An 18,108-nucleotide genomic window follows, 5' to 3' on the forward strand; every position below is an offset into this window, starting at 1 on the left:
AACAAGGCATTTCAAAGTGCTTTACATCATATCAGACACAAAAACACAATGCAACATAGAATCAACAACAAAAACACAACATCCAGTCAGATTCCGTCAATAAACTTGCAATTGATTACGTTTCAAATACAACTCTAAACAAGTGGGTTTTTTGTTGAGATTTAAAGGAAGTTAGTGTTTCATCTGTTTTACAGTTTTCTGGAAGTTTGTTCCAGATTTGTGGTGCATAGAAGCTGAATGCTTCTTCTCCTCATTTGGTTCTGGTTCTGGGGATGCAGAGTAGACCAGAACCAGAAGACCTGAGAGTTCTGGAACGTTGATACAACAGCAGCAGATCTTTAATGTGTTGTGGTGCTAAACCATTCAGTGATTTATAAACTAGCAACAGTATTTTAAAGTCTATTCTTTGAGCTAGAGGTAGCCAATGGAGGGACTTTAAAATTGGTATTATGTGCTCTATCTTCCTGGTTTTAGTGAGAACGCGAGCAACAGCATTCTGGATCAGCTGCAGCTGTTTGATTGATTTGTTGGACAGACCTGTGCATTAACAAATGCATCAAAGCAGTCAAGAAAACCTGTGAAAGCAAAAACTGTGATGGGTGATGAAACAGGTCTGTGTCTGTGTAATAAAAAGAATCACAATGGTTAAATTTTTACCATAATTTTCTTTTAATAGTGTTTTGAAAGTCAGAAGTGTTTTCATTTAATTAGTTGAATTTCTGTGAGTTTTAATCTCTTGTTGTAATTTTGGATTTACAACAAATGCAAATGCTCTTCACCACGCAGCGTTGTAATATTGTTCTTTTTCTAAGTAAAAGAAGCAAACCCTTCTCCGTGTTTCACAGCTCATCAATAAACAAAATGATTCTACTTTCGGGAGCAAAGGCAAATGTGAATTCTTGTAGATACTGTTTTTTTCTTAAAAAACTAAACATCAACCAGAAAACAAGAACGAGTTTCTCTTTCTTCAGAAAATCAGTTTTATTTCATCAAGTTTATATTCAATTTTTTCCTTGAGCAAAACTCACTGTAAGCTTGTGCACTGCAAAGGCAGAGCATTTGCCAATTATTTTTAAACTATTTTCTACTGCAAATCTCTCAGTTCACTTGAGATAAGACAAAAGTAACTAATAAGGAACTTTGCAGCAAAATATACGAGCTGCTTGTTAGTGAAATAATCTGTCAATGGAACAAGAACTCTTTTCCAGTCTCTCTAAAACAATGAGATGTTAAAGTTCCTATGTATGCAGATAACAGCACAGATCATTTTCTGTCCTGTGATTGGTGGCTTTCTTTCCAACAGGAAGTTGTGAACAAAGTTTAAAAGCTGCTGCAAGAATGCAGACATTCACAGGAAGCTGGACCAGCAATGGCTCTGCTGAAGGTTCTGCTGCTGCTGGGTCTGGGTGAGTCGGAGACACTGGAGACACTGGAGACACTCCCACCGGTTCCAGAGAGGCTGCTGCTCTCTGTGATTCTCAAACTTCCCTCTGATTCTGTTTCAGACTGAAACTTCCTTGCATATAAACTGTGATGCTTTTTAATCTTTAACTGTTTATCCTTTTTCTGTTCCAGCAGCCATGTTTGCACCTGATTTATGAGTAAAGTTCTCCTTTTTGTTCCTCAGGTGTTTCAGTGAACTCAGGTGTTTCTCTGCAGAAGAGAATCATTGGAGGTCAAAACTGTCAAGATACGGAGCGTCTATATCATGTTCGACTGGAGAGCAGGAGGGGTGATAGAAAGTTTGGCTGTGGAGGATCTCTGATCAGCCGTCAGTGGATCCTGACTGCAGCTCACTGCTATAACTCAGAGCCAGGATGGTAGGAAATAGACATGAAGACAGTTTTATCTGCAGATTATCATGTTTTCTATCTGTTCATTATATTCTAACCTTTTCTGCAGGACTAATGTAGCAATGTTAAAAGTTCATCCACGGAGTGTTATACACTACAGTCAGGTAATCCAAGATGCTCCTGTGATTTATACCCACGACGGTCATCAGCATGGCATCATCTTACTGAAGCTTCAGACACCAGTACCAGATTTCCCACTGGTTCGGCTACCAGACTGCAGTTATTGTCTTAAAATGTAAGACTTTCACTGACCAAAAACATGACTTCAGGTTTTCTGTCTCCACTCCTCCAGTCCTGCTGCTTCTGCTTCAGCACACCTGAGTCAGGTAACCAGGCCACCAGCAGAACCAGAACCTGTTTAGCTCAGCTGTGTTGGACCAGAGACACATGTAAAGGACGCAGGACATCATCACTGAGGACTGGAGGTGGACACTCCTGTGTCAGTGGATGAAGTCCTTCATGGATTCATTTCCTGTTCTGTCATTGTTCTTCATAACAATATATTTTCTACTTTATCCTTTATTTTTACATTTTATTTTTATTGTGTTTTAGAGGCGATATTGTTCAGCTGGCAGGAGAGGGACCAACGACAACTGGCCCCAATAATCAGCGATGTGAGAGAAATATTGAAGTTATGAGAATAAAATCTTTGTTTCTGTCTCTACAGAGAAGATCGAGTGAAGAACATGTTAATGATTCTCATGTTTCTCTACAGTAACAGCTGCTCCTCTTCCAGCACATCTTCAGTGTGTCGACATGAAAGTTATTCAGTTTTCTGGCTTCATCCCGACATTTGGGCATGTATTCTATGCAGAAGCATCGAACAAGGATATATGTTATGTAAGTTTGTTTCTTGAATATCTCTCTACAGCAATTAGAAAACTTTTCTGTTTTACAACATAAATAAATATATTGATATAAATTTTTCTACAGGGCGATATTGGTGGAGCAGCGGTGCACAACGGCATGATTTATGGTGTGATTTCTCTTGGTCAGCCAGACCATGCATGTCAGAGACCAGCTGCAATTCTTGATGTGTGTGAATATCTGGAGTGGATAAAACAAACAACTGGGATTGAATAAAACATAAATTATTATGAAATAAAATTCTCATCAAATTTCATCTCACACCTAAATTTATAATTGTATTTTCATCAGTTTGATCCACTTCTTTGTAGAATTAGAATAAATCAATAGGTTGGTTTTTCTCTCCTTATCTTTACCTCCCTAATGAATATTTCTCTGCCTCAGAAATGAAAAATAAATCAATAAATGCATGAAAAAGAAACATTTCCTGGCTGATTGTCTTTACATTCATGGTTCTGTTAATATTTTCCCTGAACTGAGTCTAAGAGCTTGACATGAGTTTTAAATCACATGAAGAGGAACACCAGAAGTAATTATTTTATTCAGTTTTTCTCTTTATTCTACATCAGAAATTAACATGAAGCATTTAAACTCTGCAGCTCTGGAGTTACTATTCCGGATTTATTTCTAGAAAACCTTAAACTCCAACAAGACTAAAGAGCTGTGCACACAAATAATGAAACAGATGTCACATAATACAATTAACAAATAAAATCTTAACAACTTAAAAATATTAATAAAAACATCACGTTTAATGACACAAAGGAAACAAAAAGTTGAATAATTAAAAATAATTTACAGGTCTGGAATGAAACAAGTTTTAAGATAATGTTTGAAAACATAATGGTAGCTTCTGGTGACCACAAATTTAACATAAAAATGATGATAGAAAACTTTCCTCTATTGCATTTAAAGTGTCATTGTTGCGCTGGCTTTAGCTTTAATCAGGGATCCATTCAATAAGCTTTATTTATTATGTTCCAAAAGCACAATTGTGATTGGTGTATTAATTTGTGCAGCAATCGAAAATGAGCACATACCCCATCATCCTTTCCTTCCCGTTGTTCGAGAAAAAAAAAGGCAGACTCAACTTATCGGACCACCTCTCTGCTCCGCTGCTGATAAAGAAGTCTGGGATGAAGTCTTGTTTTTTTGTTCTTGTAATTCTGCATAATTCACCGTGTGAACATTTGCGTGAATATATAAAGCCTGTTGCTGTTAAACATTTTCGCTTACATGTCTATCCTGTCCCCGTGACAACTTTATGTTGACTTTTATCATGTTGATGACAACTTTGAAACAATATAAACTCATATATCCTTTATTCTCAACCTTATCAACCTGGTCTCACATGAAAACCAGTTTGATGTGAACGCTGTTTCCACCGGGGAGTTTAATGGGCCACACCGAGTATGCGTACGCGGCCATAAACATTTATCCTTGCGCGGACATGTCCAGACGTCCGCTTCAAGTCTGCGCGGTCTGAAGTGTGCCCCAGTATGTTGGGGTCTTTACACATTACCCAGGATGCAGACAGACCAGCTTGATTGTTTCATGCTGTAGTATTTTTTGGAGTGTGCTTCCCCCGCTAACCGCGGCCTGATCTCAGAAAGTCACTGTCGTTTTCCACTGCTTGTTGTCTGTAGTGGCTAAAAGTGTGATATGAAGAGTTTAATGTGCTTGGTAAAAAACTATAGGGTTTGAATGACTAGTCGCGGTTTTAGCGTCATTTTAAACCAGAGCAGATTAAAGGTTGGTAAAAATTGGGCAGATCACACAGTTGGCATCAAAAAAACACTAGACATAAGCTGCATTATGGAAATGAGGAAGCTGAGCCTGTGGACTCTGGATTGGGCTTTCCGATCTCTGGGGAAGAGGTTGCCGAGGTGGTTAAAAAGCTCCTCGGTGGCAGGGCCCCGGGGTGTGAGTTTTCTCCGTAGGGTGTCTGGGCTCTCCTTTAGAGATATGGTAAGAAGCTCAGTCATCCGGGAGGGACTCAGAGTAGAGCCGCTGCTCCTTCACGTCGAGAGGAGTCAATTGAGGTGCCTCGGGCATCTGGTTAGGATGTCTTTTGGACGCCTCCCTGGTGAGATGTTCCGGGCACGTCCCACCGGGAGGAGGCCCCGGGGAAGACCCAGGACACGTCATCCAATTGGAAACAAGAACTAATTGATCAATATTAAGGAACTGTGATGGGTGATGAAAGAGGTCTGTGTCTGTGTAATAAAAAGAATCACAATGGTAAACATTTTACAATAATTTTCTTTTAAAAGTGTTTTGAAAATCAGAAGTGTTTTCATTTAATTAGTTGAATTTCTGTGAGTTTTAATCTTTTGTTGTAATTTTGCATTTATAACAAATGCAAATGATCTTCATCACGCAGCTCTGTAATATTGTTCTTTTTTAAAGTAAAAGAAGCAAACGCTTCTCTGTGTTTCACAGCTCATCATTAAACAAAATGATTCCACTTTCGGGAGCAAAGGCAAATGTGAATTCTTGTAGATACTGTTTTTTCTTAAAAAACTAAACATCAACCAGAAAACAAGAACGAGTTTCTCTTTCTTCAGAAAATCAGTTTTATTTCATTAAGTTTATATTACATTTTTTCCTTGAGCAAACTCCCTGTAAGCTTCTGCAAAGCAAAGGCAGAGCATTTGCCAATTATTTTTAGTCTATTTTCTCGTCCAAATCTCCCAGTTCACTTGAGATAAGACAAAAGTAACTAATAAGGAACTTTGCAGCAAAATATACGAGCTGCTTGTTTTGAGTCAATTCCTTAATATTGATGTTCTTGTTTCATTGGCTGATTATTTAAGTTATATAAGGGGAAAATGTTTGGTTATTAGTGAAATAATCTGTCAGTGGACCAAGAACTTTTTTCAAGTTTCTTTAGAACAATGAGATGTTAAAGTTTCTCTGTATGCAGATAACAGCGCAGATCATTTTCTGTCCTGTGATTGGTGGCTTTCTTTCCAGCAGGAAGTTGTGAACACAGTTTAAAAGTTGCTGCAGGACTCCAGACATTCACAGGAAGTTGGACCAGCAATGGCTCTGCTGAAGGTTCTGCTGCTGCTGGGTGTGGGTGAGTCGGAGACACTGGAGACACTGGAGACACTTCCACTGGTTCCAGAGAGGCTGCTGCTCTCTGTGATTCTCAAACTTCCCTCTGATTTTGTTTCAGACTGAAACTTCTTTGCATGTAAACTGTGATGCTTTTGCTGTTCCAGCAGCCATGTTTGCATCTGATTTCTGAGTAAAGTTCTCCTTTTTCATCTTCAGGTGTTTCTGTAAAGTCAGATGTTTCTCTGCAGAAGAGAATCATTGGAGGTCAAAACTGTCAAGACACGGAGCGTCTTTATCATGTTCGGGTGGAGATCAGGAGGGGTAATGGAAGGTTTGGCTGTGGAGGATCTCTGATCAGCCGTCAGTGGATCCTCACTGTAGGTCCCTGCTATAACTCAGAGCCAGGATGGTAGGAAATAGACATGAAGACAGTTTTATCTGCAGATTATCATGTTTTCTATCTGTTCATTATAATCTAACTTTTTCTGCAGGACTAACGTAATAATGTTAAAAGTTCATCCACGGAGTGTTATACACTACAGTCAGGTAATCCAAGATGCTCCTGTGATTTATACCCACGACGGCCATCAGCATGGCATCATCTTACTGAAGCTTCAGACACCAGTACCAGATTTTCCACTGGCTCGGCTACCAGACTGCAGTTATCGTCTTCATATGTAAGTCTTTCACTGATCAAAATAATGACTTCAGGTTTTTTGTCTCCACTCCTCCAGTCCTGCTGCCTCTGCTTCAGCACACCTGAGTCAGGTAATCAGGCCACCAGCAGAACCAGAACCTGTTTAGCTCAGGTGTGTTGGACCAGAGACACATGTAAAGGACGCAGAACACCGTCACTGAGGACTGGAGGTGGACACTCCTGTGTCAGTGGATGAAGTCCTTCATGGATTCATTTTCTGTTCTGTCATTATTCTTCATAACAATATATTTTCTACATTGTTATCTTGCATTTTTACATATTATTTTTATTGTGTTTTAGAGGCGATATTGTTCAGCTGGCAGGAGAGGGACCAACGACAACCGGCCCCAATAATCAGCGATGTGAGAAAAATATTGAAGTTATGAGAATAAAATCTTTGTTTCTGTCTCTACAGAGAAGATCGAGTGAAGAACATGTTAATGATTCTCATGTTTCTCTACAGTAACAGCTGCTCCTCTTCCAGCACATCTTCAGTGTGTCGACATGAAAGTTATTCAGTTTTCTGGCTTTATCCCGACATTTGGGCATGTATTCTATGCAGAAGCATCGAACAAGGATATATGTTATGTAAGTTTGTTTCTTGAATATCTCCCTACAGCAATTAGAAAACGTTTCTGTTTTACAACATAATTATATATATTGATATTAATTTTTCTACAGGCTGATGATGGTGGAGCAGTGGTGCACAACAGCATGATTTATGGTGTGATTTTGCTTGGTCAGCCAGACTACGCATGTCAGAGACCAGCGGCAATCATGGATGTGTGTGAATATCTGGAGTGGATAAAACAAACAACTGGGATTGAATAAAACATAAATTATTATGAAATAAAATTCTCATCAAATTTCATTGCACATATTATTTTATGATTGTATTTTCATCAGTTTGATCCACTTCTTTGTAGAATTAGAATAAATCAATAGATTGGTTTTTCTTTCCTGATCTTGACCTCCCTAATGAATATTTCTCTGCCTCAGAAATAAAAAATAAATCAATAAATGCATGAAAAAGAAACATTTCCTGGCTGATCGTCTTTCCATTCATTGTTCAATTGATATTTTCCCTGAACTGAATTTAAAACATAACATGAGTTTTTAGTCATATGTAGAGGAACACCAGAAGTAATTATTTTATTCAGTTTTTGTCTTTATTTTGCATCAAAAATGAACATGCAGCATCTAAACTCTGCAGCTCTGGAGTTACTATTCCTGATTTAGTTTTAGAAAACTTTAAACTCCAACAAGAACCAACAACGATTCTTACTGCTGGATGATCCTCCTCCTTATGTCCCTGAAAACTTACTTACAAATTTACTTATGTCTTAAATATAATAGAATCTCCCCCATTTCCACCTGCACTGCCAAAGATCTTCAAGGCTCCACAGCATAATCTTAATGCTTAATTATTTCTAATATACTAATTATAGTTTTCTGCATGCAGTTTGCATGTTCCTCCTGTACATGCGTAGGTTCTCTCTGGGTACTCCGGGTTCCTCCCACAGTCCAAAAACATGACTGTTATGTTATGGCTGCAGTGGGTTTTTGCCCTTTTTCCTTGTAGGGGTCTGGAGACAGGTGTTATGTTATGGCTGCAGTGGGTTTTTGCCCTTTTTCCTTGTAGGGGTCTGGAGACAGGCCTTCTGCAGGTGTTATGTTTTGCCCTGATTTTGCAAAGATCATTCTTTTTATAGCCTTATATAAGCCTATAAAAAGTGTTAAAATTAAAATTAACAATGACAATTAAACAATCATTTTTATGTTAAATTTGTGGCAACCAGAAGCTACCATTAATTAGTTTTACTTGTTTTTAAATATTTTCTTAAAATTTTTCATTCCAAATTTTGACTTTTACATTTTTTAATAAAGAACATTTTGTTTCCTTTGTATCTTTATAAAAAAAAACTATGATTGTTTTTTTTAAAATTATTATTACTTTTACATTATTAGGATTTTATTATTTGTTAATTGTGTTATGTGACTTGTATTTCATTATTTTTGTGCACAGCTCTTTGGTAGTGTTGGAGTTTAAAGTTTTCTAGAACTAAATCAGGAATAGTAACTCCAGAGCTACAGAGTTTAGATGCTGCATGTTCATTTCTGATGTAAAATAAAGACGAAATGGCCAAATCCATAGCCACACTCTTTTGTCGGTAACTCTTTTTATGCACAATTTATTTTTTTATACAAACACAACAATACTTTAGTTTTGATAAAAACATTTATTAGTTGATTTGGATACATTTGTTCTATTTGTTAGCATGCACATTTAGGTGGCATATGTATTTATATCAACCTAAATTTAATTTTGATTACTTAAGATTAACTCGGTACTTACCTGCCTTTGAGCAAAAGACGGGGCCCAGGGCTAAGCAGGCTTAAATGCTGATTTGACTGCATCACTAGTTTCTGTTGGCAAGGGAAATTTGTAGTTTCTTTGTTGAGATAAGTTTTGTATTTAAGTAAATAGTAGTATTTAAAGTTTAATATTTTTTGATTTTCATTTTTGGGTCTTTATTTTAGCCAAACTTGGCTGTACTGTTATTTGTTTTGTGTTATTTGTAATTGTATTCTGTTTACTTACCCGTATTGAGTCTGATCAGCCAGTATATAAACTCCTGGGTGTCATTTCTTTGTGAGGTGAGGTCAGATATGTTTGTTTGTGCATCCATTTTGTTTATATTTTTTGCCTGAGTTCAGTTTTGTCACAGGACATATTTTTTTAATATGTCCTGTGACTCCTCCTGTTTTTAACTCAGTCCATCACAAAGACAAAAACTAAATAAATAAAATACTTCTGGTGTTCCTCTTCATATGAATTAAACCTCATGTCACATTTTAAAACTCAGTTAAGGTAAAATATCAACTGAACAAACTGAACCATGAATGCAAAGACAATCAGCCAGGAAATGTTTCTCGTTCATACATTTATTGATTTATTTTTCATTTCTGAGGCAGAGAAAGCTCCATTAGGGAGGTCAAGATTAGGTGAGAAAAAACAAAGCTATTGATTTATTCTAATTCTACAAAGATGTGCATCAAACTGATGAAGATACAATCATATGTGAGAGAAAATTTGATGAGAATTCTATTTCATGATAGTTTATGTTTTATTGAATCCCAGTTGTTTGTTTTATCCACACATTGTATTCACACACATCCACAATTGCAGTTGATCTCTGACATGCATGGTATGGTCCACTAAAATAAATCACACCATAAATCATGCCATAGAGCACCACTGCTCCACCAGTGTCCCCCTGTAGAAAAATATATATCAATATATATATTTATGTTGTCAAAGAGAAAAGCTGCAGAGAGATATTCAAGAAACAAACTTACATAACAAATATCCTTGTTCCATGCTTCAGCATAGAATACAAACCCAGTTATCGGAACAAAGAGGGAACTCTGAACAACTCTCATGTCGACACACTGAAGATGTGCTGGAAGAGGAGCAGCTGTTACTGTAGAGAAACATGAGAATCATTAACATGTTCTTCACTCAACCTTCTCTGTAGAGACAGAAACAAAGGTTTTATTCTCATAACTTCAATATTTCTCTCACATCGCCGATTATTGCGGCCGGTTGTCGTTGCTCCCTCTCCTGCCAGCTGAACAACATCGCCTCTAAAACACAATAAAAATAAAATGTAAAAATACATTATAATACATAACAATGTAGAAAATTAATTGTTATGAAGAACAATGAAAGAACAGAATATAAATCCATGAAGGACTTCATCCACTGACACAGGAGTGTCCACCTCCAGTCCTCAGTGACGATGTTCTGCGTCCTTTACATGTTTCTCTGGTCCAACATACCTGAGCTAAACAGGTTCTGGTTCTGCTGGTGGCCTGATTACCTGACTCAGGTGTGCTGAAGCAGAGGCAGCAGGACTGGAGGAGTGGAGACAGAAATCCTTAAGTCATGATTTTGATCAGAGAAAGACTTACACATTAACACGATAACTGCAGTCTGGTAGCCGAGCAAGTGGGACATCTGTTACTGGTGTCTGAAGCTTCAGCAACATGATGTTATGGTTGGGGCCGTAAATCACAGAAGCGTCTCGGATTACCTGATGGTACTGTATAACAGTCCGTGGATGTACTTTTAAGAATGCAGTGTTAGTCCTGCAGAAAAGGTTAGATTATGATGAACAGACAGAAAGGTTGATAATCTGCAGATAAAACTTCATGTCTCTTTCCTACCATCCTGGCTCCGATTTCCAGCAGTGAGCTGCAGTCAGGATCCACTGAGGGCGGATCAGAGATCCTCCACAGCGGATCCTTTCATTACCCTTGATGTTCTCCAGCCGAACATGATAAAGACGCTCCGTGTCTTGACAGTTTTGACCTCCAATGATTCTCTTCTGCAAAGAAACACTTGACTTCACTGAAACACCTGAAGAAGAAAAAGGAGAACTTTACTCAGAAATCAGGTGCAAACATGGCTGCTGGAACAAAATCAGAGGGAAGTTTGAGAGTCACAGAGAGCAGCAGCCTCTCTGGAACAAGTGGAAGTGTCTCCAGTGTCTCCAGTGTCTCTGACTCACCCAGCCCCAGGAGCAGCAGAACCTTCAGCAGAGCCATTGCTGGTCCAACTTCCTGTGAATATCTGCAGTCCTGCAGCAGCTTTTAAACTCTGTTCACAACTTCCTGTTGGAAAGAAAGCCACCAATCACAGGACAGACACTGATCTGCGCTGTCATCTGCATACAGAGGAACTTTAACATCTCATTGTTCTAAAGAAACTTGAAAAAAGTTCTTGTTCCAATTACACATTATTACACTAACAAAACATTACCTCCTCTTATAACGTAAAAAATCAACCAATGAGACAATAAATTTTTTATCAATATTAAGGAAATGACTCAAAACAAGCAGCTCCTATACTTTGCCTCAAAGTTACTTGTAAATTAGTTTTGCTTTATTTCAAGTGAACTGAGATTTGAACTAGAAAATAGACTAAAGGAATTGGGAAATTTTCAGTTTTTCAGTGCACAAGCTTCCAGTGAGTTTTCTTCAAGGGAAAACTTGATTGTAAACTTGATGAAGTAAAACAAATTTTCTGAAGAAAGAGTGACTCGTTCTTGTTTTCAAGTTGATGTGTTTTTTTAAGTAAAAAATGTTTGGTTTCCAATCTACAAGAATTCACATCTGCCTTTCCTCCCAAAACTAGAATCATTTTGTTTATTGATGAGATGTGAAATGACCCTTGATAAACAGATTCTTTTGTTTTGAAAAAGAACAACATTTCAGTTCTGGGTGGTAAAGAGCATTTGCATTTGTTGTAAATGCAAATTACAACAAAAAATTAAAGCTCACAGAAATTCACCCAATAAAATTAAAACAATTCTGATTTTTAAAACACAATTTAAAAACTTATGGTACAATTTTAACCAATGTGATTCTATTTTTTAAAGACACAGATGTCTTTCATCACCCATGATTCTTTGCTTTTACAGTTTTTCTTGATTGTTTTTGATACATTTGTGAACACAAGAGGCTGAACAGCAGCACTTAGGGTCAAAGTGACACATTTTGTTACCAAAAGGCTCAAACCATGCCACACCATTTAAAAAATATTAAACAAAAGTAAATATTACTCTCATTCAGCCTTGAAATAAACATGACATGTTCCAATCAATCATTACATAATAAACGACAAAATACAAAACTTGATTTTCAGTGAAGCCCAGAGGTTTTCAAAATGTGGGAGATCTAGTCTACATGTTAGCCTCCATGTTAGCCTTAATTCTAGCTTCCATTGTAGTCATGAATCCATCCATTTTCTTACACCCTTGTCCCTATTTGGGTCAGAAGGGATGCAAGTGCCTATATGCAGAAAGACCCTGGGAATCGATCCCAGAACCTTCTTTCTGCAAGGCAACAGTGCTACCAACTCTGCCACTATGCAGCCCCTTACTAGCTCAACAGTAGTCCACATGCTTGTCTCCATGCTAGCCTCCATGCTAGTAATAACTTCTGCACATCTGAGACTCCAAATATATTTTATGTCTGAAAAACACCACCCTGTTAGTGTCTCAGATCATCCATTTTATATATAACCCATTTCATGGGCAGTGGACAGCTATCCAAAAGTAGGGTGACCAGATTTGGGTTTCTGAAAAGGAGGACACTTCTTTTTTTGTTGGCCGGGGGGATAGAATCGGCAGATACACATGTGCTACCGATTTCTTTGCCATACAAAGAAACCTGGAATGGAGTAGTGGAACGGTGTGGCAATGTAATCACAATGCACTGTAAGCTATGTAATGTGTTTTGAGGCAGTTGACCAAAATCCCGGACGATTTTTAAATCCCCCCCGGACATTTTTTTAGGTCTGAAAAGTAGGACATGTCCGGGAAAAAGAGGACGTCTGGTCACCCTATCCAAAAGCCATTTGCTTGTGTTCATATGAGTTTCTATTTTGTAAATGCACACATAACACTACAGTGATCACTAGTACCTCATACAATACACTGTCAACTACTGGCCATTAACTGCAATTGCAGAAAAATTTAGCTAAATCCAATATGGCCGACAGATGAAAACGCAAACTGACCAACTCAGGAATATCCAGTCCCTCCTTCTATTGTAGAAACTCTTGCAGGTAAAAAAATATATTGTGACATGAAGCAACCCCTAAAGAATAATACTACTGATGTAGTTTAAAATTAACAAGTTTGTATTTGGAGAAATTACAAATGATCACCTGTCCACTAAGGTGGACGTCATGCATCAGTGGCAATATTTTGACAGGTATTTACTGACATCATTACTATGACTTTAGATACATGTTACGGCCCAAGGCCTTTCCTTTGGGTTAATATCCCTATTTCTGATTGGTTCTGATTGGAAGTGGAGGCAGCTGGCCAGTGTCTCCAGAATGACATCACATCCAGCTTAAGATGCACCGTGTTTCTCTCACCCCAGCTCATTCCTCTCTGTCTTTCTGCCACCCTCTTCCCTTTCTACCTCTCCTCCTTACCCAGTTATGATTTTTGTTAAATAAATCCTACTTTAAGTTATCCCATGTGTTGCTTCCTTTTGATTTGTTATGGTACTAGAGCCAGACCATAACAAATTGGGGGCTCGTCCGGGATTTGAACCCGGGACCTCTCGCAGAGTTATGCTCATGGATACTTTGTTGAAAACAAGGTATTGTTAAGGAAGTGGATGCCATGTGGTGACAATGCTATTGGGGAGCCAGTTTATCAGGTTGTGGTGCCTTTGAAATGGCGTAATGTGGTTTTGCAGATATCCCATGATGAGTCCGGACACATGGGAGTTAGGAAAACCTATGATCGCATTTTAAGAAATTTCTTTTGGCCACGACTGAAAAAAGACGTTGCTGCATATATTAAAACCTGTCACACCTGTCAGCTGACTGGTAAACCCAATCAAATTATAAACCGGGCACCACTATATCCTATTCCAACTATTGGTAAACCGTTTGAGCACTTAATAATTGATTGTGTGGGTCCTCTTCTCCCTTCACGTTCAGGTGCTAAATATCTTTTGACTGTTATGTGCCAAAGTACCAGGTATCCAGCAGCATATCCTTTGCACACACTTACTGCAAAGTCTGTGGTGCGAGCTCTTATGCAGTTTATTGGTATTTTTGGAATACCTAAAGTCATTCAGAGTGACCAAGGATCTAATTTATCCTCTCATTTGTTTGCACAGGTTTTGAAGCAGTTACACATTAAGCATAATCGATCTACAGCATACCATGCACAGAGCCAAGGAGCACTGGAGAGATTTCATCAAACATTAAAATCTTTACTCCATGCTTTCTGTGTTCAGATGAGTGCTGATTGGGAGAATGGTCTGCCTTGGTTATTACTTGCAGCAAGAGAAGTAACGCAAGAGAGTACGGGCTTTAGCCCTAATGAATTAGTATTTAGTCATACTGTGCGTGGTCTGTTAACAGTTTTACGAGATGAGTGGAAGGATGCTGAACCACCACAAAACCTGTTGCAGTATGTTAATGGGTTTAAGCAGAGACTCTTTACAGCTACACAGTTGGCAAAAGAGAAACTATCATCTGCACAGGAAAAAATGAAGCGTTGGTACGATAAGAAAGCTGAACATCGTGTTTTTCTTTTAGGTGACCAAGTAATGGCCTTACTTCCTGTTGTGACTTCACCATTTCAGGCCAAGTTTTCTGGCCCACACACAGTTCTGAAACAGTTGTCCGACCAAAACTATCTTATTGATTGCAACTCCAGAAAGGCGGAAGAAACGGCGAACAGTTCATGTCAACCTGTTAAAACCTTACCGTGGTCGTGTTGAAACTGTATTGGTGGATGAAATGCATCCTGTGTGCATTGGTGAAATGGTAACATCTGCTGGAGGTGAATGGAATGGCGATGGGATGCCTGTTCCAGATTCAGCCATTCTGACTGGTCGACTTGTGAATTCTGAAGTACTGAAAAACTTGGACACTGTGCTGAGTTATTTACCAGAGACTCAATGTTTTGAGTTGATTCAGTTGATAAAATCTCACTCTGATTTATTTGCAGATGTTCCTTCTTGCACACACCTGATTGAACATGATATTGAGGTGGGTGATGCACAACCTATAAAACAGCATTTTTACAGGGTTAACCCAGAAAAGCGCAAATATTTGGATGCTGAGGTTGACTATATGTTAAAACATGGCATTGCTCAAGCATCATGTTCAAGCTGGTCTTCGCCTTGCTTGCTAGTTCCAAAATCAGACAAAACCTACCGATTTTGTTCCGACTTCAGAAAAGTCAATAGCATAACCAAACCTGATTCATACCCTCTACCTCGTATGGATGACTGCATTGACCAGATTGGTAATGCTAAATTCATTACTAAGATAGACCTTCTAAAAGGTTATTGGCAGGTCCCTTTAACTAAAAGAGCACAAGAAATCTCTGCCTTTATTACACCTACTGGTTTGTAATCGTATAAAGTTATGCCTTTTGGCTTGAGGAATGCACCGGCAACCTTTCAGCGCTTAATGAATAAAGTTGTTGGGTGTTTAGAAGGTTGTTCTGTGTATTTGGATGACATTGTTGTCTATTCTCATGATTGTTCTTCTCACTTGGAACAACTTGCAACTTTGTTTGACCGTTTGGTGGATGCACGTCTTACAGTGAATCTAGCTAAATGTGAATTTGCTCGAGCTACTGTTACTTATCTTGGTCATCAAGTGGGTCAAGGTAAAGTATGTCCAGTTAGCGCGAAGGTAGAAGCGATTGAAAATTATCCACCACCATCAACTAAAAAAGAACTCATGAGATTCTTGGGTTTAGTTGGATATTATAGATCCTTCTGCAGAAATTTTTCAACTGTGGTTGCACCTCTGACAGATCTTTTAAAAAGTAAGGTGAAATACATTTGGTCCTCTGTCTGTCAACAAGCTTTTGAAAATGTGAAGAAGATGCTAAGCAACTCTCCTGTCTTGTTGGCTCCTGATATGGATAAGCCTTTTAAGCTCCAGGTTGATGCCAGTCATGTTGGTGCTGGGGGAGTCCTTTTGCAATTGGATGACTTTGCAATCGAAAGACCTGTGAGTTTTTTTTCTAAGAAATTTAATAGGCATCAGCTGAATTATTCAGTAATCGAAAAGAGACCCTTGCTCTTATTTGGTCTTTACAGCATTTTGAGGTCTATGTGGGTTCAGGGCCTTTAGCAGTTTTTACAGATCATAATCCTCTGACCTTCTTGAATTCTTTTCGCTGCCCAAATCAAAGACTTGTGAGATGGTCATTATTTCTGCAGTCTTTTTCTTTAGATATTCACCATATCAAAGGGAAGGATAACATCATCGCAGATGCTTTGTCAAGAGCACAAAGTCAGTAATTTTTTTTTTTCCCTCTATCTCACCTTATCGGTCTGAGTCACTTCAAGGTACCAGTTGTTGACTTGGGGATGGGACCTGAAGGGATCTAAGTTTTGTTTTCTGTTCCATCTCAGCTGGTATGAGATATTGCAAGTGTATTTAATATTGTTTTTTCTATATTTTTTCAGATGTGAATACACAGGTTGCCCAGGGTTCTGGTGGGGACCCTGTCTTGAAGAGGGGGGGTGTTACGGCCCAAGGCCTTTCCTTCGGGTTAATATCCCTATTTCTGATTGGTTCTGATTGGAAGTGGAGGCAGCTGGCCAGTGTCTCCAGAATGACATCACATCCAGCTTAAGATGCACCGTATTTTTCTCACCCCAGCTCATTCCTCTCTGTCTTTCTGCCACCCTCTTCCCTTTCTACCTCTCCTCCTTACCCAGTTATGATTTTTGTTAAATAAATTCTACTTTAAGTTATTCCATGCGTTGCTTCCTTTTGATTTGTTATGGTACTAGAGCCAGACCATAACATACACAATATCCATCATTTCCAGCAAATATTTTGGCTGTAAAAATATTCTTATATTTTAGTTCTTAACTTGAACATTTAAGAAAAAAAGTTTATTGTTGTCATTTTATTTTGAAACAAAGGCTTTGTTGTGGTTCTTAAAAATATATTTTTTATATATTTCCATCCATCCATCCATCCATCCATCCATCTTCTTCCGCTTATCCGGGGTCGAGTCGCGGGGGTAGCAGCTTCAGAAGGGAGGCCCAGACTTCCCTCTCCCCAGCCACTTCTTCCAGCTCCTCCGGGAGAATCCCAAGGCGTTCCCAGGCCAGCCAAGAGACATAGTCCCTCCAGTGTGTCCTGGGTCTTCCCCGGGGCCTCCTCCCGGTGGGAGGTGCGCGGAACATCTCACCAGGGAGGCGTCCAAAAGACATCCTAACCAGATGCCCGAGGCACTTCAATTGACTCCTCTCGACGTGAAGGAGCAGCGGCTCTACTCTGAGTGCCTCCCGGATGACTGAGCTTCTTACCATATCTCTAAAGGAGAGCCCAGACACCCTACAGAGAAAACCCCAACCCCGGGGCCCTGCCACCGAGGAGCTTTTTAACCACCTCGGCGACCTCTTCCCCAGAGATCGGAAAGCCCAATCCAGAGTCCACAGGCTCAGCTTCCTCATTTCCATAATGCAGCTTATGTCTAGTGTTTTTTTGACGCCAACTGTGTGATCTGCCCAATTTTTACCAACCTTTAATCTGCTCTGGTTTAAAATGACGCTAAAACCGCGACTAGTCATTCAAACCCTATAGTTTTTTACCAAGCACATTAAACTCTTCATATCGCACTTTTAGCCTGAAGGTGTCCACCAACGGGTTCGAGGGTTGCCGCCATGACAGGCACCGACAAGCTTGCGGCCACAGGTCAGATGATCCGCCTCGACAATGGAGGCATGGAACACGGTCCACACAGACTCCATGTCCCCCACCTCCCCTGGAACATGTTCGAAGTTCTGCCAGAGATGGGAGTTAAAGTTCCGTCTCACAGGGGATTCTGCCAGACGTTCCCAGCAGACCCTCACAACATGTTTGGGCCTGCCAGGTCTGACCGACATCCTCCCCCACCAGCGGAGCCAACTCACCACCAGGTAGTGGTCAGTGGACAGCTCCGTACCTCTCTTCACCCGAGAGTCCAAGACATACGGCCGCAAATCCAATGAAACGATAACAAAGTCGATCATCGAACTGCGGCCTAGGGTGTCCTGGTGCCAAGTTCACAT

General features: G+C 39.3%; 3 protein-coding genes across 3 annotated transcripts; 2 read left to right on the forward strand and 1 right to left on the reverse strand.

The window, feature by feature from the left end:
* The first annotated feature begins 1,339 nt into the window (after nucleotides 1-1,339).
* On the forward strand, nucleotides 1,340-3,143 carry LOC122821135 (anionic trypsin-2-like). The gene is made up of 6 exons (XM_044098964.1): nucleotides 1,340-1,406; nucleotides 1,628-1,820; nucleotides 1,903-2,088; nucleotides 2,406-2,467; nucleotides 2,569-2,693; nucleotides 2,787-3,143. Exons 1-6 carry the CDS (start codon nucleotides 1,370-1,372, stop codon nucleotides 2,934-2,936), a joined length of 753 nt encoding a protein of 250 aa, XP_043954899.1. The 5' UTR covers nucleotides 1,340-1,369; the 3' UTR covers nucleotides 2,937-3,143.
* Nucleotides 3,144-5,697: 2,554 nt separating this feature from the next.
* LOC122821119 (anionic trypsin-2-like) lies at nucleotides 5,698-7,506 on the forward strand. Its single transcript, XM_044098963.1, has 5 exons — nucleotides 5,698-5,802; nucleotides 6,000-6,192; nucleotides 6,275-6,460; nucleotides 6,781-6,842; nucleotides 6,944-7,506. The coding sequence occupies exons 1-5, from the start codon at nucleotides 5,766-5,768 to the stop codon at nucleotides 7,129-7,131; spliced, it is 666 nt and encodes a 221-aa protein (XP_043954898.1). The 5' UTR covers nucleotides 5,698-5,765; the 3' UTR covers nucleotides 7,132-7,506.
* A 1,902-nt stretch (nucleotides 7,507-9,408) lies between these two features.
* On the reverse strand, nucleotides 9,409-11,141 carry LOC122820182 (trypsin-like). Its single transcript, XM_044097398.1, has 6 exons — nucleotides 11,055-11,141; nucleotides 10,711-10,903; nucleotides 10,456-10,632; nucleotides 10,067-10,128; nucleotides 9,841-9,965; nucleotides 9,409-9,758 (listed from the first exon to the last, which is right to left on the reverse strand). The coding sequence occupies exons 1-6, from the start codon at nucleotides 11,089-11,091 to the stop codon at nucleotides 9,609-9,611; spliced, it is 744 nt and encodes a 247-aa protein (XP_043953333.1). The 5' UTR covers nucleotides 11,092-11,141; the 3' UTR covers nucleotides 9,409-9,608.
* Between the last annotated feature and the right edge of the window lie 6,967 nt (nucleotides 11,142-18,108).

The sequence above is a fragment of the Gambusia affinis genome, linkage group LG02, assembly GCF_019740435.1.
Source record: "Gambusia affinis linkage group LG02, SWU_Gaff_1.0, whole genome shotgun sequence".
Lineage (NCBI taxonomy): Eukaryota > Metazoa > Chordata > Actinopteri > Cyprinodontiformes > Poeciliidae > Gambusia > Gambusia affinis.

Excerpts from the sequence above, each read along its gene's own strand:
- LOC122821135 (XM_044098964.1), top strand. The coding sequence starts at position 1,370 with ATGGCTCTGCTGAAGGTTCTGCTGCTGCTGGGTCTGG. Across the intron at positions 2,089-2,405 it reads TGCAGTTATTGTCTTAAAAT|AGGCGATATTGTTCAGCTGG; the intron begins GTAAGACTTTCA and ends ATTGTGTTTTAG. Across the intron at positions 2,468-2,568 it reads TGGCCCCAATAATCAGCGAT|TAACAGCTGCTCCTCTTCCA; the intron begins GTGAGAGAAATA and ends GTTTCTCTACAG.
- LOC122821119 (XM_044098963.1), top strand. The coding sequence starts at position 5,766 with ATGGCTCTGCTGAAGGTTCTGCTGCTGCTGGGTGTGG. Across the intron at positions 6,193-6,274 it reads TATAACTCAGAGCCAGGATG|GACTAACGTAATAATGTTAA; the intron begins GTAGGAAATAGA and ends CTTTTTCTGCAG. Across the intron at positions 6,461-6,780 it reads TGCAGTTATCGTCTTCATAT|AGGCGATATTGTTCAGCTGG; the intron begins GTAAGTCTTTCA and ends ATTGTGTTTTAG.
- LOC122820182 (XM_044097398.1), bottom strand. The coding sequence starts at position 11,091 with ATGGCTCTGCTGAAGGTTCTGCTGCTCCTGGGGCTGG. Across the intron at positions 10,129-10,455 it reads TGCAGTTATCGTGTTAATGT|AGGCGATGTTGTTCAGCTGG; the intron begins GTAAGTCTTTCT and ends ATTGTGTTTTAG. Across the intron at positions 9,966-10,066 it reads CGGCCGCAATAATCGGCGAT|TAACAGCTGCTCCTCTTCCA; the intron begins GTGAGAGAAATA and ends GTTTCTCTACAG.